The sequence below is a fragment of the Littorina saxatilis genome, linkage group LG1, assembly GCF_037325665.1.
Source record: "Littorina saxatilis isolate snail1 linkage group LG1, US_GU_Lsax_2.0, whole genome shotgun sequence".
Lineage (NCBI taxonomy): Eukaryota > Metazoa > Mollusca > Gastropoda > Littorinimorpha > Littorinidae > Littorina > Littorina saxatilis.
The window spans coordinates 61568-87701 of NC_090245.1; the positions used below are offsets into that span (position 1 = coordinate 61568).

At 43.5% G+C, this 26134-nt stretch overlaps 1 protein-coding gene across 4 annotated transcripts; it reads left to right on the plus strand.

Moving 5' to 3' along the window:
* Positions 1 to 233: 233 nt before the first annotated feature.
* On the plus strand, positions 234 to 26134 carry LOC138958910 (uncharacterized). 4 transcript variants are annotated; one of them, XM_070330280.1, is made up of 5 exons: positions 234 to 550; positions 21055 to 21249; positions 23568 to 23692; positions 24352 to 24508; positions 25670 to 26134. In XM_070330280.1, exons 1-5 carry the CDS (start codon positions 355 to 357, stop codon positions 25672 to 25674), a joined length of 678 nt encoding a protein of 225 aa, XP_070186381.1. In that variant the 5' UTR covers positions 234 to 354; the 3' UTR covers positions 25675 to 26134. The 4 variants fall into 4 exon arrangements, with proteins under 4 accessions (XP_070186381.1, XP_070186454.1, XP_070186512.1 ...); XM_070330353.1 differs by having other exon boundaries at positions 24352 to 24499; positions 25639 to 26134; XM_070330411.1 differs by having other exon boundaries at positions 24352 to 24499.

A 26134-nucleotide genomic window follows, 5' to 3' on the forward strand; every position in this document is an offset into this window, starting at 1 on the left:
CTGCTGATACTTAGCACTTTGACATTACAAACGCAAGTGAACATGTTGTAATTGCTTGGTTGAAATGTTGTGTGGCAGTTAGCCAACTAATTTCCCCTTCTCTCGTGACCTTTGTTCTCGGGGGGAGGGGGTGGGGGACATGCACAGATTGCAGTAATCGCTTTTAATTCTACCCATTGTCTGCGTCCGGCAACCGTTTTGTCAGCTCTGAGCACACTGCCGGCTCACGCTTCCACAAATCGCACATTCCGACTCAAGTACAAGTGACCTTCCAGTTGGTAGACTGGGCTCACTGCAAGTGTTTCTTTCAAACTAACTCTCGGCGCCCACTGTTAAGACACACGTGACCTGGCCATGGCGAGGTGTGTGGTGCCCGTGCTTCAGACGTGTGACAGTGACCGTGACAGTGTCTACACCGCACTTCACCCTGTCCTGTCCGCTCACCCTAGCTCATCGTCAAGAATGTCGTCGTTGTGGTTGGTGGTGGTGTGGTCAGTCGTCCTCCTCGCGTGTCCAGCCGCGTCCTCAGCGCTACCCAGCGGGCAAGGAGGTAGGTCAAGGCAACGAAACGTAGAGCAAGGTCGACATGTTTTTTGGTCCTGTGTTTGTAAGTGGGGCAGCACTGTTCCGACCTCATGTCTTGACCAAATGGATTGATTTGTATTAAAACAGTCTTTGACTCAATCCGGACTGTTGCATTGCGTTTCGTTTGAAAAGCTTTAACATTCATAAATGGATTCAATAAAAGCTAAAAACATTCTAATCAAAATTGAAATATGAACAACAGATTAAAAAATGATAGCTTGATATTTTCTGATTCCATAAATAATCTTGGCAAAAAAATAAATCACACCCAAGCTGGTGCTTTTTAGGGAACCGCTGCTTTCAAGCGTTTAAGGGGACCATTGCTTTCAAGAGAACTGTTGCTTTGAAGGGGACTGGTGCTTCTTAGGGAACCAACACTTTCAAGCTTTTAAGGGGGCCATTGCTTTCAAGGGAACTGTTGCTTTGAAGGGGACTGTGGTGCTTCTTAGGGAACCAACACTTTCAAGCTTTTAAGGGGGCCATTGCTTTCAAGGGAACTGTTGCTTTGAAGAGGACTGGTGCTTCTTAGGGAACCAACATTTTAAAGCTTTTAAGGGGGCAATTGCTTCCAAGGGAACCGATGCTTTCAAAGGGACCGGTGCTTTCAAGGCGATGGATGCTTTAAAGGGGAGGGTGCCTATAATGGGGACTGCTTTCAAGAGGGATTAATACTTCCAGGGGAACTGGTACTTTTAAGGGATCTTGCGCTTTTAAGGGGACTAGAATTTTTAAGGGGACGGGTGCTTTCAAAGGTACTGGTGGTTTTAAAGGGCTCATAGGCAGTTTGCATGCAAATTATCTTGTTTCTGCTTCTAGCCATCTCTGAGGTATATATGGCGACCACAGACACACACACACACACACACACACACACACACAAACACACACACACACAGACACACACACACAAACACTAACACTAACACTAACACACACACACACTAACACACACACACACACTAACACTAACACTAACACACACACACTAACACTAACTCGTCGCGATATAACCTTCGTGGTTGAAAACGACGTTAAACACCAAATAAAGAAAGAAAGAACACTAACACTAACACACACACTAACACACACACACTGACACTAACACACACACTAACACAAACACACACTGATACTAACACACACACTAACACTAACACACACACTGACACTAACACACACACTGATACTAACACACACACTAACACTAACACACACACTAACACTAACACACACACTGACACTAACACACACACTGACACTAACACACACACTAACACTAACACACACACTGACACTAACACACACACTGACACTAACACACACACTGACACTAACACACACACTGACACTAACACACACACTAACACACACACTGACACTAACACACACACTGACACTAACACACACACTGACACTAACACACACACTAACACACACACTAACACTAACACACACACTAACACTAACACACACACTAACACTAACACACACACTGACACTAACACTAACACACACACTGACACTAACACACACACTGACACTAACACACACACTGACACTAACACACACACTAACACACACACTGACACTAACACTAACACTAACACTGACACTAACACTAACACACACACTGACACTAACACACACACTGACACTAACACATACACTGACACTAACACACACACTGACACTAACACACACACTGACACTAACACTGACACTAACACACACACTGACACTAACACACACACACACAAACACACTGACACTAACACACACACTAACACTAACACACACACTGACACTGACACACACACTGACACTAACACACACACTGACACTAACACACACACTGACACTAACACACACACTAACACACACACTAACACTAACACACACACTGACACTAACACACACACTAACACACACACTGACACTAACACACACACTGACACTAACACACACACTGACACTGACACACACACTGACACTAACACACTGACACTAACACACACACTAACACACACACTAACACTAACACACACACTGACACTGACACACACACTGACACTAACACACACACTGACACTAACACACTGACACTAACACACTGACACTAACACACTGACACTAACACACACACTGACACTGACACTAACACACACACTGACACTAACACACACACTGACACTAACACACACACTAACACACACACTGACACTAACACACACACTGACACTAACACACACACTGACACTAACACACACACTGACACTAACATTCACACTGACACTAACACTGACACTAACATTCACACTGACACTAACACTGACACTAACACACACACTAACACTAACACACACACTGACACTAACACACACACTGACACTAACACACACACTAACACTGACACTAACACACACACTAACACTAACACACACGCTGACACTAACACACACACTGACACTAACACACACACTAACACACACACTGACACTAACACACACACTGACACTAACACACACACTGACACTAACACACACACTAACACACACACTGACACTAACACACACACTGACACTAACACACACACTGACACTAACACACACTAACACACACACACTGACACTAACACACACACACACTGACACTAACACACACACTGACACTAACACACACACTAACACACACACTGACACTAAAACACACACTGACACTAACACAGACACACACTGACACTAACACACACACTGACACTAACACACACACTAACACACACACTAACACTAACACTAACACACACACTGACACTAACACACACACTGACACTAACACACACACTAACACACACACTAACACTAACACTAACACACACACTGACACTAACACACACACTGACACTAACACACACACTGACACATACACACACACTCACACACACACACACACACACACTGACACTAACACACACACTGACACTAACACACACACTAACACTAACACACACACTGACACTAACACACACACTAACACACACACTGACACTAACACACACACTGACACTAACACACACACTGACACTAACACACACACTGACACTAACACACACACTGACACTAACACACACACTGACACTAACACACACACTAACACTAACACACACACTGACACTAACACACACACTAACACACACACTGACACTAACACACTGACACTAACACACACACTGACACTAACACACACACTGACACTAACACACACACTAACACTAACACACACACTAACACACACACTGACACTAACACTAACACACACACTGACACTAACACACTGACACTAACACACACACTGACACTAACACACTGACACTAACACACTGACACTAACACACACACTGACACTAACACACACACTGACACTAACACACACACTAACACTAACACACACACTAACACACACACTGACACTAACACTAACACACACACTGACACTAACACACTGACACTAACACACACACTGACACTAACACACTGACACTAACACACTGACACTAACACACACACTAACACACACACTGACACTAACACACACACTAACACACACACTGACACTAACACACACACTGACACTAACACACACACTAACACTAACACACACACTGACACTAACACACACACTGACACTAACACACACACTGACACTAACACACTGACACTAACACACTGACACTAACACACTGACACTAACACACTGACACTAACACACACACTAACACAAACACACACTGATACTAACACACACACTGACACTAACACACACACTGACACTAACACACACACTAACACTAACACACACACTGACACTAACACACACACTGACACTAACACACACACTGACACTAACACACACACTGACACTAACACACACACTGACACTAACACTGACACTAACACACACACTAACACTAACACACACACTGACACTACTCAACTCAACTCAACTCAACTCAAATTTTATTGGCTTCAATTTTCATAGAAGAATTTGTCTTGCGCTTGGGAGAAAATAAGAGTATAACATATAAAAACAGCATTCATATCACATTTCATGTATCACACACAGTAATCACTAGTATAAGCCTACAATTATCACATTTGTACCTGTATCATACATGCAAATAAATAGTATCACATTTCCACGTATCACACACAATATATACATTACATAACATACAGCAAGCTTCCATCTCCCGCGCCCCCCCCCCCCCCTCCCACACATACATATCCTCGCACGTGCGTCGACTCCATACAAATGACATCATCAGTCCATTAACTAAAATGCACAATGACTAGTAGTGGGTACATGATACTTAATACGTGCTCAACTAGACCTGCTAACTAAAATAATAACAGAAACAAAAACAAGGACTGGGCACAACATTTACACGTGTGTGACCTACTTACATCAAGTGCCTGTGATCTATAAATAACAATGATTGCGTTTAAAGTAAAACATGAATAATGCCGATGTTTGCTAACAATGAATACATAATAACTAAGATAAGAATGTATGTGCTTTCATAATATGATTATTTTATAAAACACAGTGGGGAAATTTGGAAAATAATTTTTATACGAAACTGCGCACATCGAGTCGAGCTCTGTGGCGTGTGTGTTCGGAGGCAGGAGACACACATGGCTGTGGATATTAATGTTCGGTGGATTAAAAAGGATACCCCGACTTCGGCAGGGCAGAAGGAGGTACAAGACGGTGTGCTGTATTGCTGTGTGTGAGTGTGCTGTGCAGACCTTCTGTGTTATGTGCATGTTCTATTCTAGTCTGTCCGTAGGCTTCATCTGAGGGCCTATTGTGTACAAGGGGAGGTCACTTCCGCCTTATAAACTAACACACACACTGACACTAACACACACACTGACACTAACACACACACTGACACTAACACACACACTGACACTAACACACACACTGACACTAACACTGACACTAACACACACACTAACACTAACACACAAACTGACAATAACACACACACTGACACTAACACTGACACTAACACACACACTAACACTAACACACACACTGACACTAACACACACACTGACACTAACACACACACTGACACTAACACACTGACACTAACACACACACTGACACTAACACACTGACACTAACACACACACTGACACTAACACACTGACACTAACACACTGACACTAACACACTGACACTAACACACTGACACTAACACACACACTGACACTAACACACACACTGACACTAACACACACACTGACACTAACACACTGACACTAACACACTGACACTAACACACTGACACTAACACACTGACACTAACACACACACTGACACTAACACACACACTGACACTAACACACACACTGACACTAACACACACACTAACACACACACTGACACTAACACACACACTAACACTAACACACACACTGACACTAACACACACACTGACACTAACACTGACACTAACACACACACTGACACTAACACACACACTAACACACACACTGACACTAACACACACACTAACACTAACACACACACTGACACTAACACACACACTAACACTAACACACACACTGACACTAACACACACACTGACACTAACACACACACTGACACTAACACACACACTGACACTAACACACACACTGACACTAACACACACACTGACACTAACACACACACTGACACTAACACACACACTGACACTAACACACACACTAACACTAACACACACACTAACACACACACTGACACTAACACTAACACACACACTGACACTAACACACTGACACTAACACACACACTGACACACTAACACACTGACACTAACACACACTGACACTAACACACACACTGACACTAACACACACACTGACACTAACACACACACTAACACTAACACACACACTGACACTGACACACACACTGACACTAACACACACACTGACACTAACACACTGACACTAACACACTCACACTAACACACTGACACTAACACACACTGACACTAACACTGACACTGACACTAACACACACACTAACACTAACACACACACTGACACTAACACACACTGACACTAACACACACACTAACACACACACTAACACTAACACACACACTGACACTAACACACACACTAACACACACACTGACACTAACACACACACTGACACTAACACACACACTGACACTGACACACACACTGACACTAACACACTGACACTAACACACACACTAACACTAACACACACACTGACACTAACATTCACACTGACACTAACACTGACACTAACACACACACTAACACTAACACACACACTAACACTAACACACACACTGACACTAACACACACACTGACACTAACACACACACTAACACACACACTAACACTAACACACACACTGACACTAACACACACACTAACACACACACTGACACTAACACACACACTGACACTCACACACACACTGACACTGACACACACACTGACACTAACACACTGACACTAACACACACACTAACACACACACTAACACTAACACACACACTGACACTGACACACACACTGACACTAACACACACACTGACACTAACACACTGACACTAACACACTGACACTAACACACTGACACTAACACACACACTAACACTAACACTAACACACACACTGACACTAACACTAACACACACACTGACACTGACACTAACACACACACTGACACTAACACACACACTGACACTGACACTAACACACACACTGACACTAACACACACACTGACACTAACACACACACTGACACTAACACACACACTGACACTGACACACACACTGACACTGACACACACACTGACACTAACACACACACTGACACTAACACACTGACACTAACACACTGACACTAACACACTGACACTAACACACACACTGACACTGACACTAACACACACACTGACACTGACACTAACACACACACTGACACTGACACTAACACACACACTGACACTAACACACACACTGACACTGACACTGACACACACACTGACACTAACACACACACTGACACTAACACACACACTGACACTAACACACACACTGACACTGACACACACACTAACACACACACACACACACACTAACACACACACTAACACACATACTAACACTAACACACACACTTACACTAACTAACACTAACACTAACACACACACTAACACTAACACACACACTAACACACACACACACTAACACACACACTTACACTAACACACACACTAACACTAACACTAACACACACACTGACACTGACACTAACACACACACTGACACTAACACTAACACTAACACTAACACTAACACACACACTGACACTAACACACACACTGACACTAACACTAACACACACACTGACACTAACACTGACACTAACACACACACTGACACTAACACACACACTGACACTAACACACACACTGACACTAACACACACACTGACACTAACACACACACTGACACTAACACACACACTGACACTAACACACACACTGACACTAACACTAACACACACACTGACACTGACACTAACACACACACTGACACTAACACACACACTAACACACACACTAACACTAACACTAACACACACACTAACACTAACACTAACACTAACACACACACTGACACTAACACACACACTAACACTAACACACTGACACTGACACACACACTGACACTAACACACACACTGACACTAACACACACACTGACACTAACACACACACTGACACTAACACACACACTAACACTAACACTAACACTAACACACACACTGACACTAACACACACACTGACACTAACACACACACTGACACTAACACTGACACTAACACACACACTGACACTAACACACACACTAACACTAACACTAACACACACACTAACACACACACTAACACTAACACACATACTGACACTAACACACACACTAACACACACACTGACACTAACACACACACTGACACTGACACACACACTGACACTAACACACACACTGACACTAACACACACACTGACACTAACACACACACTGACACTAACACACACACTGACACTAACACACACACTGACACACACACTGACACTAACACACACACTGACACTAACACACACACTGACACTAACACACACACTGACACTAACACACACACTGACACTAACACACACACTAACACTAACACACACACTGACACTAACACACACACTAACACTAACACACACACTGACACTAACACACACACTAACACTAACACACACACTAACACTAACACACACACTGACACTAACACACACACTGACACTAACACACACACTGACACTAACACACACACTGACACTAACACACACACTGACACTAACACACACACTGACACTAACACACACACTAACACACACACTAACACTAACACTAACACACACACTGACACTAACACTAACACACACACTGACACTGACACTAACACTAACACACACACTGACACTAACACACACACTAACACTAACACACACACTGACACTAACACACACACTAACACTAACACACACTGACACTAACACACACACTGACACTAACACTAACACACACACTGACACTAACACACACACTGACACTGACACTAACACTGACACTAACACACACACTAACACTAACACACACACTGACACTAACACACACACTGACACTAACACACACACTGACACTAACACTGACACTAACACTAACACACACACTGACACTAACACTGACACTAACACTAACACTAACACTAACACACACACTAACACTAACACACACACTGACACTAACACACACACTAACACTAACACTAACACTAACACACACACTGACACTAACACACACACTGACACTAACACTAACACACACACTGACACTAACACACACACTAACACACACACTAACACTAACACACTAACACACACACTGACACTAACACACACACTAACACACACACTGACACTAACACTAACACTAACACACACACTGACACTAACACTAACACACACACTGACACTAACACTAACACACACACTGACACTAACACTAACACACACACTGACACTAACACACACACTGACACTAACACTAACACACACACTAACACTAACACACACACTAACACTAACACACACACTAACACTAACACACACACTGACACTAACACACATACTGACACTAACACACACACTAACACACACACTGACACTAACACACACACTGACACTGACACACACACTGACACTAACACACACACTGACACTAACACTGACACTAACACACACACTGACACTAACACACACACTGACACTAACACACACACTGACACTAACACACACACTGACACTAACACACACACTAACACTAACACACACACTAACACACACACTAACACTAACACTAACACACACACTAACACACACACTGACACTAACACTAACACACACACTAACACACACACTGACACTAACACTAACACACACACTGACACTAACACACACACTGACACTAACACACACACTAACACTAACACACACACTGACACTAACACACACACTAACACTAACACTAACACACACACTAACACACACACTGACACTAACACTAACACACACACTGACACTAACACACACGCTGACACTAACACACACACTAACACTAACACTGACACTAACACACACACTAACACACACACTGACACTAACACACACACTAACACACACACTGACACTAACACACACACTGACACTAACACACACACTAACACACACACTGACACTAACACTGACACTAACACACACACTGACACTAACACACACACTGACACTAACACACACACTGACACTAACACACACACTGACACACACACTGACACTAACACACACACTGACACTAACACACACACTGACACTAACACACACACTGACACTAACACACACACTGACACTAACACACACACAGACACTAACACACACACTAACACTAACACACACACTGACACTAACACACACACTGACACTAACACACTGACACTAACACACACACTGACACTAACACACACACTAACACTAACACACACACTGACACTAACACACACACTAACACTAACACACACACTGACACTAACACACACACTAACACTAACACACACACTAACACTAACACACACACTGACACTAACACACACACTGACACTAACACACACACTGACACTAACACACACACTGACACTAACACACACACTAACACTAACACACACACTGACACTAACACACACACTAATACAAACACTAACTAACACTAACACTAACACACACACACACTAACACTAACACTAACACACACACTAACACTAACACACACACTAACACACACACTGACACTAACACACACACTAACACACACACTGACACTAACACACACACTAACACTAACACACACACTGACACTAACACACACACTGACACTAACACTAACACACACACTGACACTAACATTCACACTGACACTAACACTGACACTAACACTAACACACACACTGACACTAACACACACACTGACACTAACACACACACTGACACTAACACACACACTGACACTAACACACACACTGACACTAACACACACACTAACACACACACTGACACTAAAACACACACTGACACTAACACACACACTGACACTAACACACACACTGACACTAACACACACACTGACACTAACACACACACTGACACTAACACACACACTGACACTAACACACACACTGACACTAACACACACACTGACACTAACACACACACTGACACTAACACACACACTAACACTAACACACACACTGACACTAACACACACACTGACACTAACACACACACTAACACTAACACACACACTGACACTAACACACACACTAACACTAACACACACACTGACACTAACACACACACTGACACTAACACTAACACACACACTGACACTAACATTCACACTGACACTAACACTAACACTAACACTAACACACACACTGACACTAACACACACACTGACACTAACACACACACTAACACACACACTGACACTAACACACACACTGACACTAACACTGACACTAACACACACACTGACACTAACACACACACTGACACTAACACACACACTGACACTAACACACACACTGACACTAACACACACACTAACACTAACACACACACTGACACTAACACACACACTAACACTAACACACACACTAACACTAACACACACACTGACACTAACACACACACTAACACACACACTAACACTAACACACACACTAACACTAACACTATCACTAACACTAACACACACACTGACACTAACACACACACTAACACACACACTGACACTAACACACACACTAACACTAACACACACACTGACACTAACACACACACTAACACTAACACACACACTGACACTAACACACACACTGACACTAACACTGACACTAACACTAACACACACACTGACACTAACACACACACTGACACTAACACACACACTGACACTAACACACACACACACTAACACACACAGTAACACACACACTAACACACACAGTAACACACACAGTAACACACACACTAACACACACACTAACACACACAGTAACACACACAGTAACACACACACTAACACACACGCTAACACACACACTATCACACACACTGACACTAACACACACACTGACACTAACACACACACTGACACTGACACTAACACACACACTGACACTAACACACACACTGACACTGACACACACACTGACACTAACACACACACTGACACTGACACTAACACACACACTGACACTAACACACACACTAACACTAACACACACACTGACACTAACACACACACTGACACTAACACTAACACTAACACTAACACACACACTGACACTAACACACACACTGACACTAACACTGACACTAACACACACACTGACACTAACACACACACTAACACTAACACACACACTAACACTAACACACACACTGACACTAACACACACACTGACACTAACACTGACACTAACACACACACTGACACTAACACACACACTGACACTAACACACACACTAACACACACACTGACACTAACACACACACTAACACTAACACACACACTAACACTAACACACACACTGACACTAACACACACACTGACACTAACATTCACACTGACACTAACACTGACACTAACACACACACTGACACTAACACACACACTGACACTAACACACACACTGACACTAACACACACACTGACACTAACACACACACTGACACTAACACACACACTGACACTAACACACACACTGACACACACACTGACACTAACACACACACTGACACTAACACACACACTGACACTAACACACACACTGACACTAACACACACACTGACACTAACACACACACTAACACTAACACACACACTGACACTAACACACACACTAACACTAACACACACACTGACACTAACACACACACTAACACTAACACACACACTAACACTAACACACACACTGACACTAACACACACACTGACACTAACACACACACTGACACTAACACACACACTGACACTAACACACACACTAACACTAACACTGACACTAACACACACACTAACACACACACTGACACTAACACTAACACACACACTGACACTGACACTAACACACACACTGACACTAACACACACACTAACACACACACTAACACTAACACTAACACTAACACACACACTGACACTAACACACACACTAACACTAACACTAACACTAACACACACACTGACACTAACACTAACACACACACTGACACTAACACACACACTGACACTAACACTAACACTAACACACACACTGACACTAACACTAACACACACACTGACACTAACACTAACACACACACTAACACTAACACACACACTAACACTAACACACACACTAACACTAACACACACACTAACACTAACACACACTGACACTAACACACACACTGACACTAACACACACGCTGACACTAACACACACACTAACACTAACACTAACACTAACACACACACTGACACTAACACACACACTGACACTAACACTAACACACACACTAACACTAACACACACACTAACACACACACTAACACTAACACACACACTGACACTGACACACACACTGACACTAACACACACACTAACACACACACTGACACTAACACACACACTAACACTAACACACACACTGACACTAACACTAACACACACACTGACACTAACACTAACACACACACTGACACTAACACTAACACTAACACACACACTGACACTAACACACACACTGACACTAACACTGACACTAACACACACACTGACACTAACACACACACTAACACTAACACACACACTAACACTAACACACACACTGACACTAACACACACACTGACACTAACACACACACTAACACACACACTGACACTAACACACACACTGACACTGACACACACACTGACACTAACACACACACTGACACTAACACACTGACACTAACACACACACTGACACTAACACACACACTGACACTAACACACACACTGACACTAACACACACACTGACACTAACACACACACTAACACTAACACACACACTAACACACACACTAACACTAACACTAACACACACACTAACACACACACTGACACTAACACTAACACACACACTAACACACACACTGACACTAACACTAACACACACACTGACACTAACACACACACTGACACTAACACACACACTAACACTAACACACGACACTAACACACACACTAACACTGACACTAACACACACACTAACACACACACTAACACTAACACTAACACACACACTGACACTAACACACACACTGACACTAACACACACACTAACACTAACACACACACTGACACTAACACACACACTAACACACACACTGACACTAACACACACACTAACACACACACTGACACTAACACACACACTGACACTAACACACACACTAACACACACACTGACACTAACACACTGACACTAACACACACACTGACACTAACACACACACTGACACTAACACACACACTGACACTAACACACACACTGACACACACACTGACACTAACACACACACTGACACTAACACACACACTGACACTAACACACACACTGATACTAACACACACACTGACACTAACACACACACACACTGACACTAACACACACACTGACACTAACACACACACTAACACTAACACACACACTGACACTAACACACACACTGACACTAACACTGACACTAACACACACACTGACACTAACACACACACTAACACTAACACACACGCTGACACTAACACACACACTAACACTAACACACACACTGACACTAACACACACACTGACACTAACACACACACTAACACTAACACACACACTGACACTAACACACACACTGACACTAACACACACACTGACACTAACACACACACTGACACTAACACACACACTAACACTAACACACACACTGACACTAAAACACACACTAACACACACACTAACACTAACACACACACTAACACACACACACTGACACTAACACTAACACACACACTGACACTAACACACACACTAACACACACACTGACACTAACACACACACTAACACTAACACACACACTGACACTAACACACACACTAACACTAACACACACTGACACTAACACACACACTGACACTAACACTAACACACACACTGACACTAACACACACACTGACACTAACACTAACACTAACACTAACACACACACTGACACTAACACACACACTGACACTAACACACACACTGACACTAACACACACACTGACACTAACACACACACTGACACTAACACACACACTAACACACACACTGACACTAACACACACACTGACACTAACACACACACTGACACTAACACACACACTGACACTAACACACACACTAACACTAACACACACACTGACACTAACACACACACTGACACTAACACTAACACACACACTGACACTAACACACACACTGACACTAACACTAACACTAACACAACACACACACTGACACTAACACACACACTGACACTAACACACACACTGACACTAACACACACACTGACACTAACACACACACTGACACTAACACACACACTAACACACACACTGACACTAACACACACACTGACACTAACACACACACTGACACTAACACACACACTGACACTAACACACACACTAACACTAACACACACACTGACACTAACACACACACTAACACTAACACACACACTAACACTAACACACACACTAACACTAACACACACACTAACACTAACACACACACTAACACTAACACACACACTGACACTAACACACACACTAGCACACACACTAACACTAACACACACACTAACACTAACACTATCACTAACACTAACACACACACTGACACTAACACACACACACTAACACACACACTGACACTAACACACACACTAACACTAACACACACACTGACACTAACACACACACTCACACACACTGACACTAACACACACACTGACACTAACACTGACACTAACACTAACACACACACTGACACTAACACTGACACTAACACACACACTAACACTAACACACACACTGACACTAACACACACACTGACACTAACACACACACTGACACTAACATTCACACTGACACTAACACTGACACTAACACTAACACACACACTGACACACACACTGACACTAACACACACACTAACACTAACACACACACTAACACTAACACACACACTGACACTAACACACACACGTACACACACACTCACACAAACACAAAAACACACTAACACACACACTCACACTAACACACACACTAAAACACACACACACACACACACACTCACACTAACACACACACTAACACTAACACACACACTGACACTAACACACACTGACACTAACACACACACTGACACTAACACACACACAGACACACACACTGACACTAACACACACACTGACACTAACACACACACTGACACTAACACACACACTGACACTAACACACACACTAACACTAACACTAACACTAACACACACACTGACACTAACACACACACTGACACTAACACACTGACACTAACACACACACTGACACTAACACACACTGACACTAACACACACACTGACACTAACACACACACTAACACACACACTAACACACACACTGACACACACACTGACACTAACACACACACTGACACACACACTAACACACACACTAACACTAACACACACACTGACACTAACACACACTGACACTAACACACACACTAACACTAACACACACACTGACACTAACACACACACTGACACTAACACACACTGACACTAACACACACACTGACACTAACACACACACTGACACTAACACACACACTGACACTAACACACACACTGACACTAACACACACACTGACACTAACACACACACTGACACTAACACACACACTGACACTAACACACACACTGACACTAACACACACACTGACACTAACACACACACTGACACTAACACACACACTGACACTAACACACACACTGACACTAACACACACACTGACACTAACACACACACTGACACTAACACACACACTAACACACACACACACTGACACTAACACACACACTGACACTAACACACACACTGACACTAACACACACACTGACACTAACACACACACTGACACTAACACACTGACACTAACACACACACTGACACACACACTAACACACACACTGACACTAACACACACACTGACACTAACACACACACTAACACTAACACACACACTGACACTAACACACACACTAACACACACACTAACACTAACACACACACTAACACACACACACTGACACTAACACTAACACACACACTGACACTAACACACACACTAACACACACACTGACACTAACACACACACTAACACTAACACACACACTGACACTAACACACACACTAACACTAACACTATCACTGACACTAACACATACACTAACACTAACACTAACACTAACACTAACACTAACACACACACTAACACTAACACTAACACTAACACTAACACACACACTGACACTAACACACACACTGACACTAACACACACACTGACACTAACACACACACTGACACTAACACACACACTGACACTAACACACACACTAACACACACACTGACACTAACACACACACTGACACTAACACACACACTGACACTAACACACACACTGACACTAACACACACACTAACACTAACACACACACTGACACTAACACACACACTGACACTAACACTAACACACACACTAACACTAACACACACACTGACACTAACACTAACACTAACACTAACACACACACTGACACTAACACACACACTGACACTAACACACACACTGACACTAACACACACACTGACACTAACACACACACTGACACTAACACACACACTAACACACACACTGACACTAACACACACACTGACACTAACACACACACTGACACTAACACACACACTGACACTAACACACACACTAACACTAACACACACACTGACACTAACACACACACTAACACTAACACACACACTAACACTAACACACACACTGACACTAACACACACACTAACACTAACACACACACTAACACTAACACACACACTGACACTAACACACACACTAACACTAACACTAACACTAACACACACACTAACACTAACACTAACACTAACACTAACACACACACTGACACTAACACACACACTAACACACACACTGACACTAACACACACACTAACACTAACACACACACTGACACTAACACACACACTAACACTAACACACACACTGACACTAACACACACACTGACACTAACACTAACACTAACACACACACACACACACACACACACACTCACACTAGCACACACACTAACACTAACACACACACTAACACTAACACACACACTGACACTAACACACACACTGACACTAACACACACACTGACACTAACACACACACTAACACTAACACACACACTGACACACACACTGACACTAACACACACACTAACACTAACACACACACTAACACTAACACACACACTGACACTAACACACACACTAACACACACACTGACACTAACACACACACTAACACTAACACACACACTAACACTAACACACACACTGACACTAACACACACACTAACACACACACTAACACTAACACACACACTAACACTAACACACACACTGACACTAACACACACTGACACTAACACACACACTGACACTAACACACACACTGACACACACACTAACACTAACACACACACTGACACTAACACACACACTGACACTAACACACACACTGACACTAACACACACACTAACACTAACACACACACTAACACACACACTAACACTAACACACACACTGACACTAACACACTGACACTAACACACACACTGACACTAACACACACTGACACTAACACACACACTGACACTAACACACACACTAACACACACACTAACACTAACACTAACACACACACTGACACTAACACACACACTGACACACACACTAACACACACACTAACACTAACACACACACTGACTCTAACACACACTGACACTAACACACACACTGACACTAACACACACACTGACACTAACACACACACTGACACTAACACACACTGACACTAACACACACACTGACACTAACACACACACTAACACTAACACACACACTGACACTAACACACACACTGACACTAACACACACACTGACACTAACACACACACTGACACTAACACACACACTGACACTAACACACACACTGACACTAACACACACACTGACACTAACACACACACTGACACTAACACACACACTGACACTAACACACACACTGACACTAACACACACACTGACACTAACACACACACTGACACTAACACACACACTAACACACACACTGACACTAACACACACACTGACACTAACACACACACTGACACTAACACACACACTGACACTAACACACACACTGACACTAACACTGACACTAACACACACACTGACACTAACACACACACTAACACTAACACACACACTAACACTAACACACACACTGACACTAACACACATACTGACACTAACATTCATTTGTATATATACTAGCAGTCAGGACCCGGGTTGCCTGGATGTTTTTCACTGTGCATCGTTGAGAATGAAAAAATACAACCGTGCACTTTAGGGGATTATGATTCATCACCAACGGAGATAACTCACCCCAAAAATTACTTTCTTTAGCTCCCAGGTTGATTATAGATCTGAGAAAGGAATCAAACACTTACATCCATTCTTATATATACTAGCAGTCACGACCCGGCTTTGCCCGGGGAAATGGCAGAACCCTTAGTACTTTATTCCAAGAACCATTACACAGTAGCTTTTCTGACCTCAATATTAAAGAACCACGAATGAAGAATGGCTCTAGATCCTGTACCGCAGACCAACGCCTAGAGGTTGATAAAGGTCAGGTTGGAGATGACCAATTCTTCAACCCCAGAAGCTGTTTGCAACTAAACCTCTTCATAGGTTCGAGATTAGCAATACTTCAAGCCACAGAAGCTGTTTGCAACTAAACCTCTTCATAGGTTCGAGATTAGCAATACTTCAAGCCACAGACGCTGTTTGCAACTAAACCTCTTCATAGGTTGGAGATTAGAAATACTTCAAGCCACAAAAGCTGTTTGCAACTAAACCTCTTCATAGGTTGGAGATTAGCAATACTTCAAGCCACAGACGCTGTTACAGGGGCGGACGAGGGGGGGGGGGGGCACAGGGGGCACGTGCCCCCCCCCCCCAAAAAAAAAAAAAAAAAAAAAGAAGAAGAAAAAAAAAGATTTTTCTATGCTGATTCTATGACCATTTCTAAGTTCAAATGGCACCAGATGGCACCATTTTGCTTGTTTGGGCAAAATTTTTTTTCCGGGGGGGGGCATGCCCCCGGACCCCCCTAGCAAATTCGGGCGCTTCGCGCCCATCACATTCACTTTCGATTCAAAGTGCCCCCCCCCCCTTACAAAGCAACTGATCCGCCCCTGTGTTAGCAACTAAACCTCGTCATGTTGTTCCCCAGTCCAATGTCCAGAGTTGTGTAACGGCCAGGGGGAGGTGGTTGGGGGCTGGTGTCGGTGCGCCGAGGGCTGGACGGGGACGGACTGCAGTCTGCGCGAACACAGGTGCGCCGTGCCCAGCTGTAACGACAACGGTCACTGCATCAACGGTCACTGCGTCTGCTTCCAGGGCTTCCAGGGACCCGACTGTGGCCTTGGTGAGTCTGGCACTGTCCAATTGTGTTGAACAGTTGGATGCGAGTTTATATGTGTTGGAAATTATTGTCATTATTGTCAGTGTTTCTTCTTGCCCCTTTTCTATCCATATCCGATGTTGTATCACCATCGTTGTATTATTGTTAAGAAAGAAACACTTTTGTAGTCACATGACTGTGACGTCATCGAAGTCTTTGATTTTGTGTTGTGTCATTTTGACTGACGTTATTGAGTGTTTGTGTTGTCACGTGCCTGTCTGGCGTCTTCGAATGTTTGTGTTTTGTCACATATGTTAAAAGGTCATGAACGTTTTGTTATTCTATATACGTTATTTGTATTTTGACAGTCAGTGTTCCTCCGAGACCGCGCTAGCGGTCGAGTTGAACGATGACTGTCGAGATCTGTGTAAAATGTCATATTTTGGTCAAAAATACAAATAACGTTTATGTATCGATGGATTTTGATTAGAATTCCTTTTTGGCTCACGTAAGTGTAGCCTATGCGATCATAACTTTGTCTGTCTGTGCGTGCGTGTGTGTGTGTGTGTGTGTGTGTGCGTGCGTGCGTGTGTATGTCTGTGGTAGAAACTTTAACATTTCGTCATTTGAAGATGTCACATTATGGCGTAAGAGGGTTAGACGTCACGCGAAGGAATTACTGAAAGTCTCGGTCCTTGTTATTTTGAGCGGGCCGATCCTAGTTGGCAGTCGTGTCCCTGTAAGTAGGCTACATGCAGACAGACAGATCTAGATATAGTGTCTCGCTTTCTTGGACAGTGTCACCTATGCTTACTGTGTGTGTGTGTGTGTGTGTGTGTGTATGTGTGACGGAGTGATTGAGTTTGTGTTACTGTTTGTCGATTTCTTACGTGAGCCTTGAAGGCTTCGCCTCTTGTTAGTTTTTATGTTTGAACGCACAAAAACATGCACTATTTTGTAGTCTCGACTGGCGGCCTAAATACATATAGGTTACACACTCCGAGTTCTGAATATCGTGCATATTTTCCCTCGAGTTTCAGGTATTACCCAGCCTATTACCGAGCCTCTGAAACTCTACCCGAGGGAAAATATGCAAGATATTCAGGGCGAGGTGTGTACGCTGTTTAACCCTTGACCACGACGTTTTCATCAAAAAACACCAATTTTCCAACTCAATCCTGCTCTTGCCTTTTTTCTTTAGCCGAGACCTTCCGCATAACAATATACATGCGTGAAGCTAGTTCTCTTCCCTGCATCAATTACTGGATTTGAACAACAACAAATTAATAAAACAGAATGCCTACAGTTTCATGTATAGTTTTCTCTTGTCAAAAACGCTTTCTTAGATAATGATGTTGCTGCTGAAATTAATACACGATTAGCTTGTTCGAGAGTTACGTACCGCCTTGAATGTAGTGCACAGTTTGGATAGTTAACAAATGCCGAAACTTGTCAACAGTACTTTAACTAACGACATTGTCTTAGAATGACTGGGAATCAGCTGAATGCGTCACTGTAAACGTACGATAAAATCTTCGACAAGCGGAGTTCTCCCCCTTTTTTCTAATTAATTTTTCGCAAAAATATATATATTTTTTTTATAGTTTAATTATCTAAATATTTGGTAAAATGTAATGTGACATTGTTGTCCTAGTTGAACAAGTGGACATTTATAGTTTGAATGGCATTTCGTCATTTATATTAAAAAACAAAATTAAGGTGTTTTTAATGAGTACGTTTTAGTCTGTACCGGAAGCTTTTATGTCGTCACATGTCAGAAGAAACACTTGGATCAGTAGGTAACACCTGGATCAGTAGGTAACACTTGGATCAGTAGGTAACACCTGGATCGCCAAGTGGTGTTGACAACATGTGATACAGGCGACACTGTGGGGCAGTTGTGGGATTTTTCCTGTTGATTTTATATTTGACTTATCGTATTTCGGCAGACTGGGAATCGAGACAAAGATAGAATTTATGTAAGCTCGTGCGTGTGTGTGTGTGCGTGTGTGTGTGCGTGTGTGTGGGTGCGTGTGTGTGTGCGTGTTTGTGTGTGTGCGCGCGCGCGTGTGTGTGTGCGTGTGTGTGTGTGCGTGTGTGTGTGCGTGTTTGTGTGTGTGAGTGTGCGAGCGCGCGTGTGTGTGTGTGTGTGTGTGACGGTGTGTGTGTATGTGTGTGTGTGTGTGTGTGTGTGAGCATGCACAGGGATTCCCAGAAAATGACCTAGCATATAATGTTTACGAGACTTTGCATGTGAATTCGCCCAGATAATATCTCCAGACGGATTTCTTTTCAATAAGTATCTCGTTGACGTATTGATCCGGCATTTGTTTCTTTTCCAGGCGGTCCCTTCGTCCAGGTCTCACCTAGCAACGAGGAGGTGGAGAGGGGAGGGACCGCCACCCTGCAGTGCGTTGTCACGGGCAACCCCCCGCCCACCGTGGTGTGGAGCAGGTTGTGGGGACAGGTGGGTCTCCTTTGAACTCGCCGCTAGGCTATATGCATTGGAGTCATTCGGCAGTATTGGCGACCATGGGGGGGTCGGTCATTATCATACCTTCATCATTCGGCAGTATTGGCGACCATGGGGGATCGGCCATTATCATACCTTCATCATTCGGCAGTATTGGCGACCATGGGGGATCGGCCATTATCATACCTTCATCATTCGGCAGTATTGGCGACCATGGGGGGTCGGCCATTATCATACCTTCATCATTCGGCAGTATTGGCGACCATGGGAGGTCGGTCATTATCATACCTTCATCATTCAAATTTCAAACTATTGTGAACCTGGATAAAGGCAATTGTTAACATGCAACACGTATAGCTGTCATAAGCCGAACAGCGCGATAAAGGCAATTGTTAACATGCAACACGTATAGCTGTCATAAGCCGAACAGCGCGATAAAGGCAATTGTTAACATGCAACACGTATAGCTGTCATAAGCCGAACAGCGCGATAAAGGCAATTGTTAACATGCAACACGTATAGCTGTCATAAGCCGAACAGCGCGATACGTTGTGTGGTTGTTGATAAAATGGCCTCCAAAGGTTGAACTCCAAAATGAAGTCATTGTGTTTGCCGCCTTATTCTTCTCCTTATCCTGTGTGGTGTGTGTACAGCTGGACGAGGCGAGCGGGCGGGTGACGGTGTCTGCAGACGGCACGTTACGGATCAGCAACGTGCAGGACCAGGACGACGGGAACTACCTGTGTCGAGCCAGCAACTCCCTGGGAAATATCGAGGTTATGGCCCGCATCTCTGTCACAGGTGAGAAAGGTACGACCACCATCTCTGTCTCAGATGAGAAAGGTACGACCACCGTCTCTGTCTCAGGTGAGAAAGGTACGACCATCATCTCTGTCACAGGTGAGAAAGGTACGACCACCATCTTTGTCTCAGGTGAGAAAGGTACGACCATCATCTCTGTCTCAGGTGAGAAAGGTACGACCACCATCTCTGTCACAGGTGAGAAAGGTACGACCACCATCTCTGTCACAGGTGAGAAAGGTACGACCACCATCTTTGTCTCAGGTGAGAAAGGTACGACCACCATCTCTGTCTCAGGTGAGAAAGGTACGACCATCATCTCTGTCTCAGGTGAGAAAGGTACGACCACCATCTCTGTCTCAGGTGAGAAAGGTACGACCACCATCTCTGTCTCAGGTGAGAAAGGTACGACCACCATCTCTGTCTCAGGTGAGAAAGGTACGACCACCATCTCTGTCTCAGGTGAGAAAGGTACGACCACCATCTCTGTCTCAGGTGAGAAAGGTACGACCACCATCTCTGTCACATGTGAGAAAGGTACGACCACCATCTCTGTCACAGGTGAGAAAGGTACGACCACCATCTCTGTCTCAGGTGAGAAAGGTACGACCACCATCTCTGTCTCAGGTGAGAAAGGTACGACCACCATCTTTGTCACAGGTGAGAAAGGTACGACCATCATCTCTGTCTCAGATGAGAAAGGTACGACCACCGTCTCTGTCTCAGGTGAGAAAGGTACGACCATCTTCTCTGTCACAGGTGAGAAAGGTACGACTCACCAATAGGCTGTGGTCCGGCCTGAATTGTTTTATTCATTTGTCTTGTGTGCGATGTACCTTGTTCTCTGTTTCAAAGGCATGCATTTTCTGTGGTCATTTTTGAGGAACTTTACACAAAATAGAGGTGGAAGACATCGCATTCAACGTTTCAGAATAATTGACCAATCGCATTCAACAAATCAAAATAACGGACCAATCGCATTCAACGTTTGACTTTGATGGACCAATTGCATTCGACATTTCAGAATAATGGACCAATCGCATTCGACATTTCAGAATAATGGACTAACCGCATTTACGCTTAAGACAACTTGCATTCGACATATTCGAATAATGGACCAATCGCATTCATCGTTTCAGAATAATGGACCAATCGCATTCATCGTTTCAGAATAATGGACAAGCAGGTTCACACAGGAGACCCCGGACAACGTTATCCTCGACCTCTGACCTCAGACGTCACACGCTGCATCGTTCTCCAACGGTTAGGCTACTGTGTTCGCCGGACTGTAAACTATTGTAGTACACTCTTTGACTTTGAACATTGTGTAATCTCTATGAGGAAGGTAGACATCTTTGTTTTCATATGGTTACTGCGTGCTCCGGAGAGTGAACTATTTTCTTACAACACTTTGAGTAATCACACGTTGTTGTGTTCTGTGCTCAGCACTGACAATAACACGTTGTTGTGTTCTGTGCTCAGCACTGACAATCACACGTTAGTCACTACCAATCCTTGGTGCTCTTAACCATTCCATTTAGCTGTGATCCGGACTACACTTTGTTCTGTGCGTGTGTGTGTCCATGTGCGCGTGTGTGTGTGCGTGAGTCAGTGTGTTTGTGTAAGTGTGTGTGT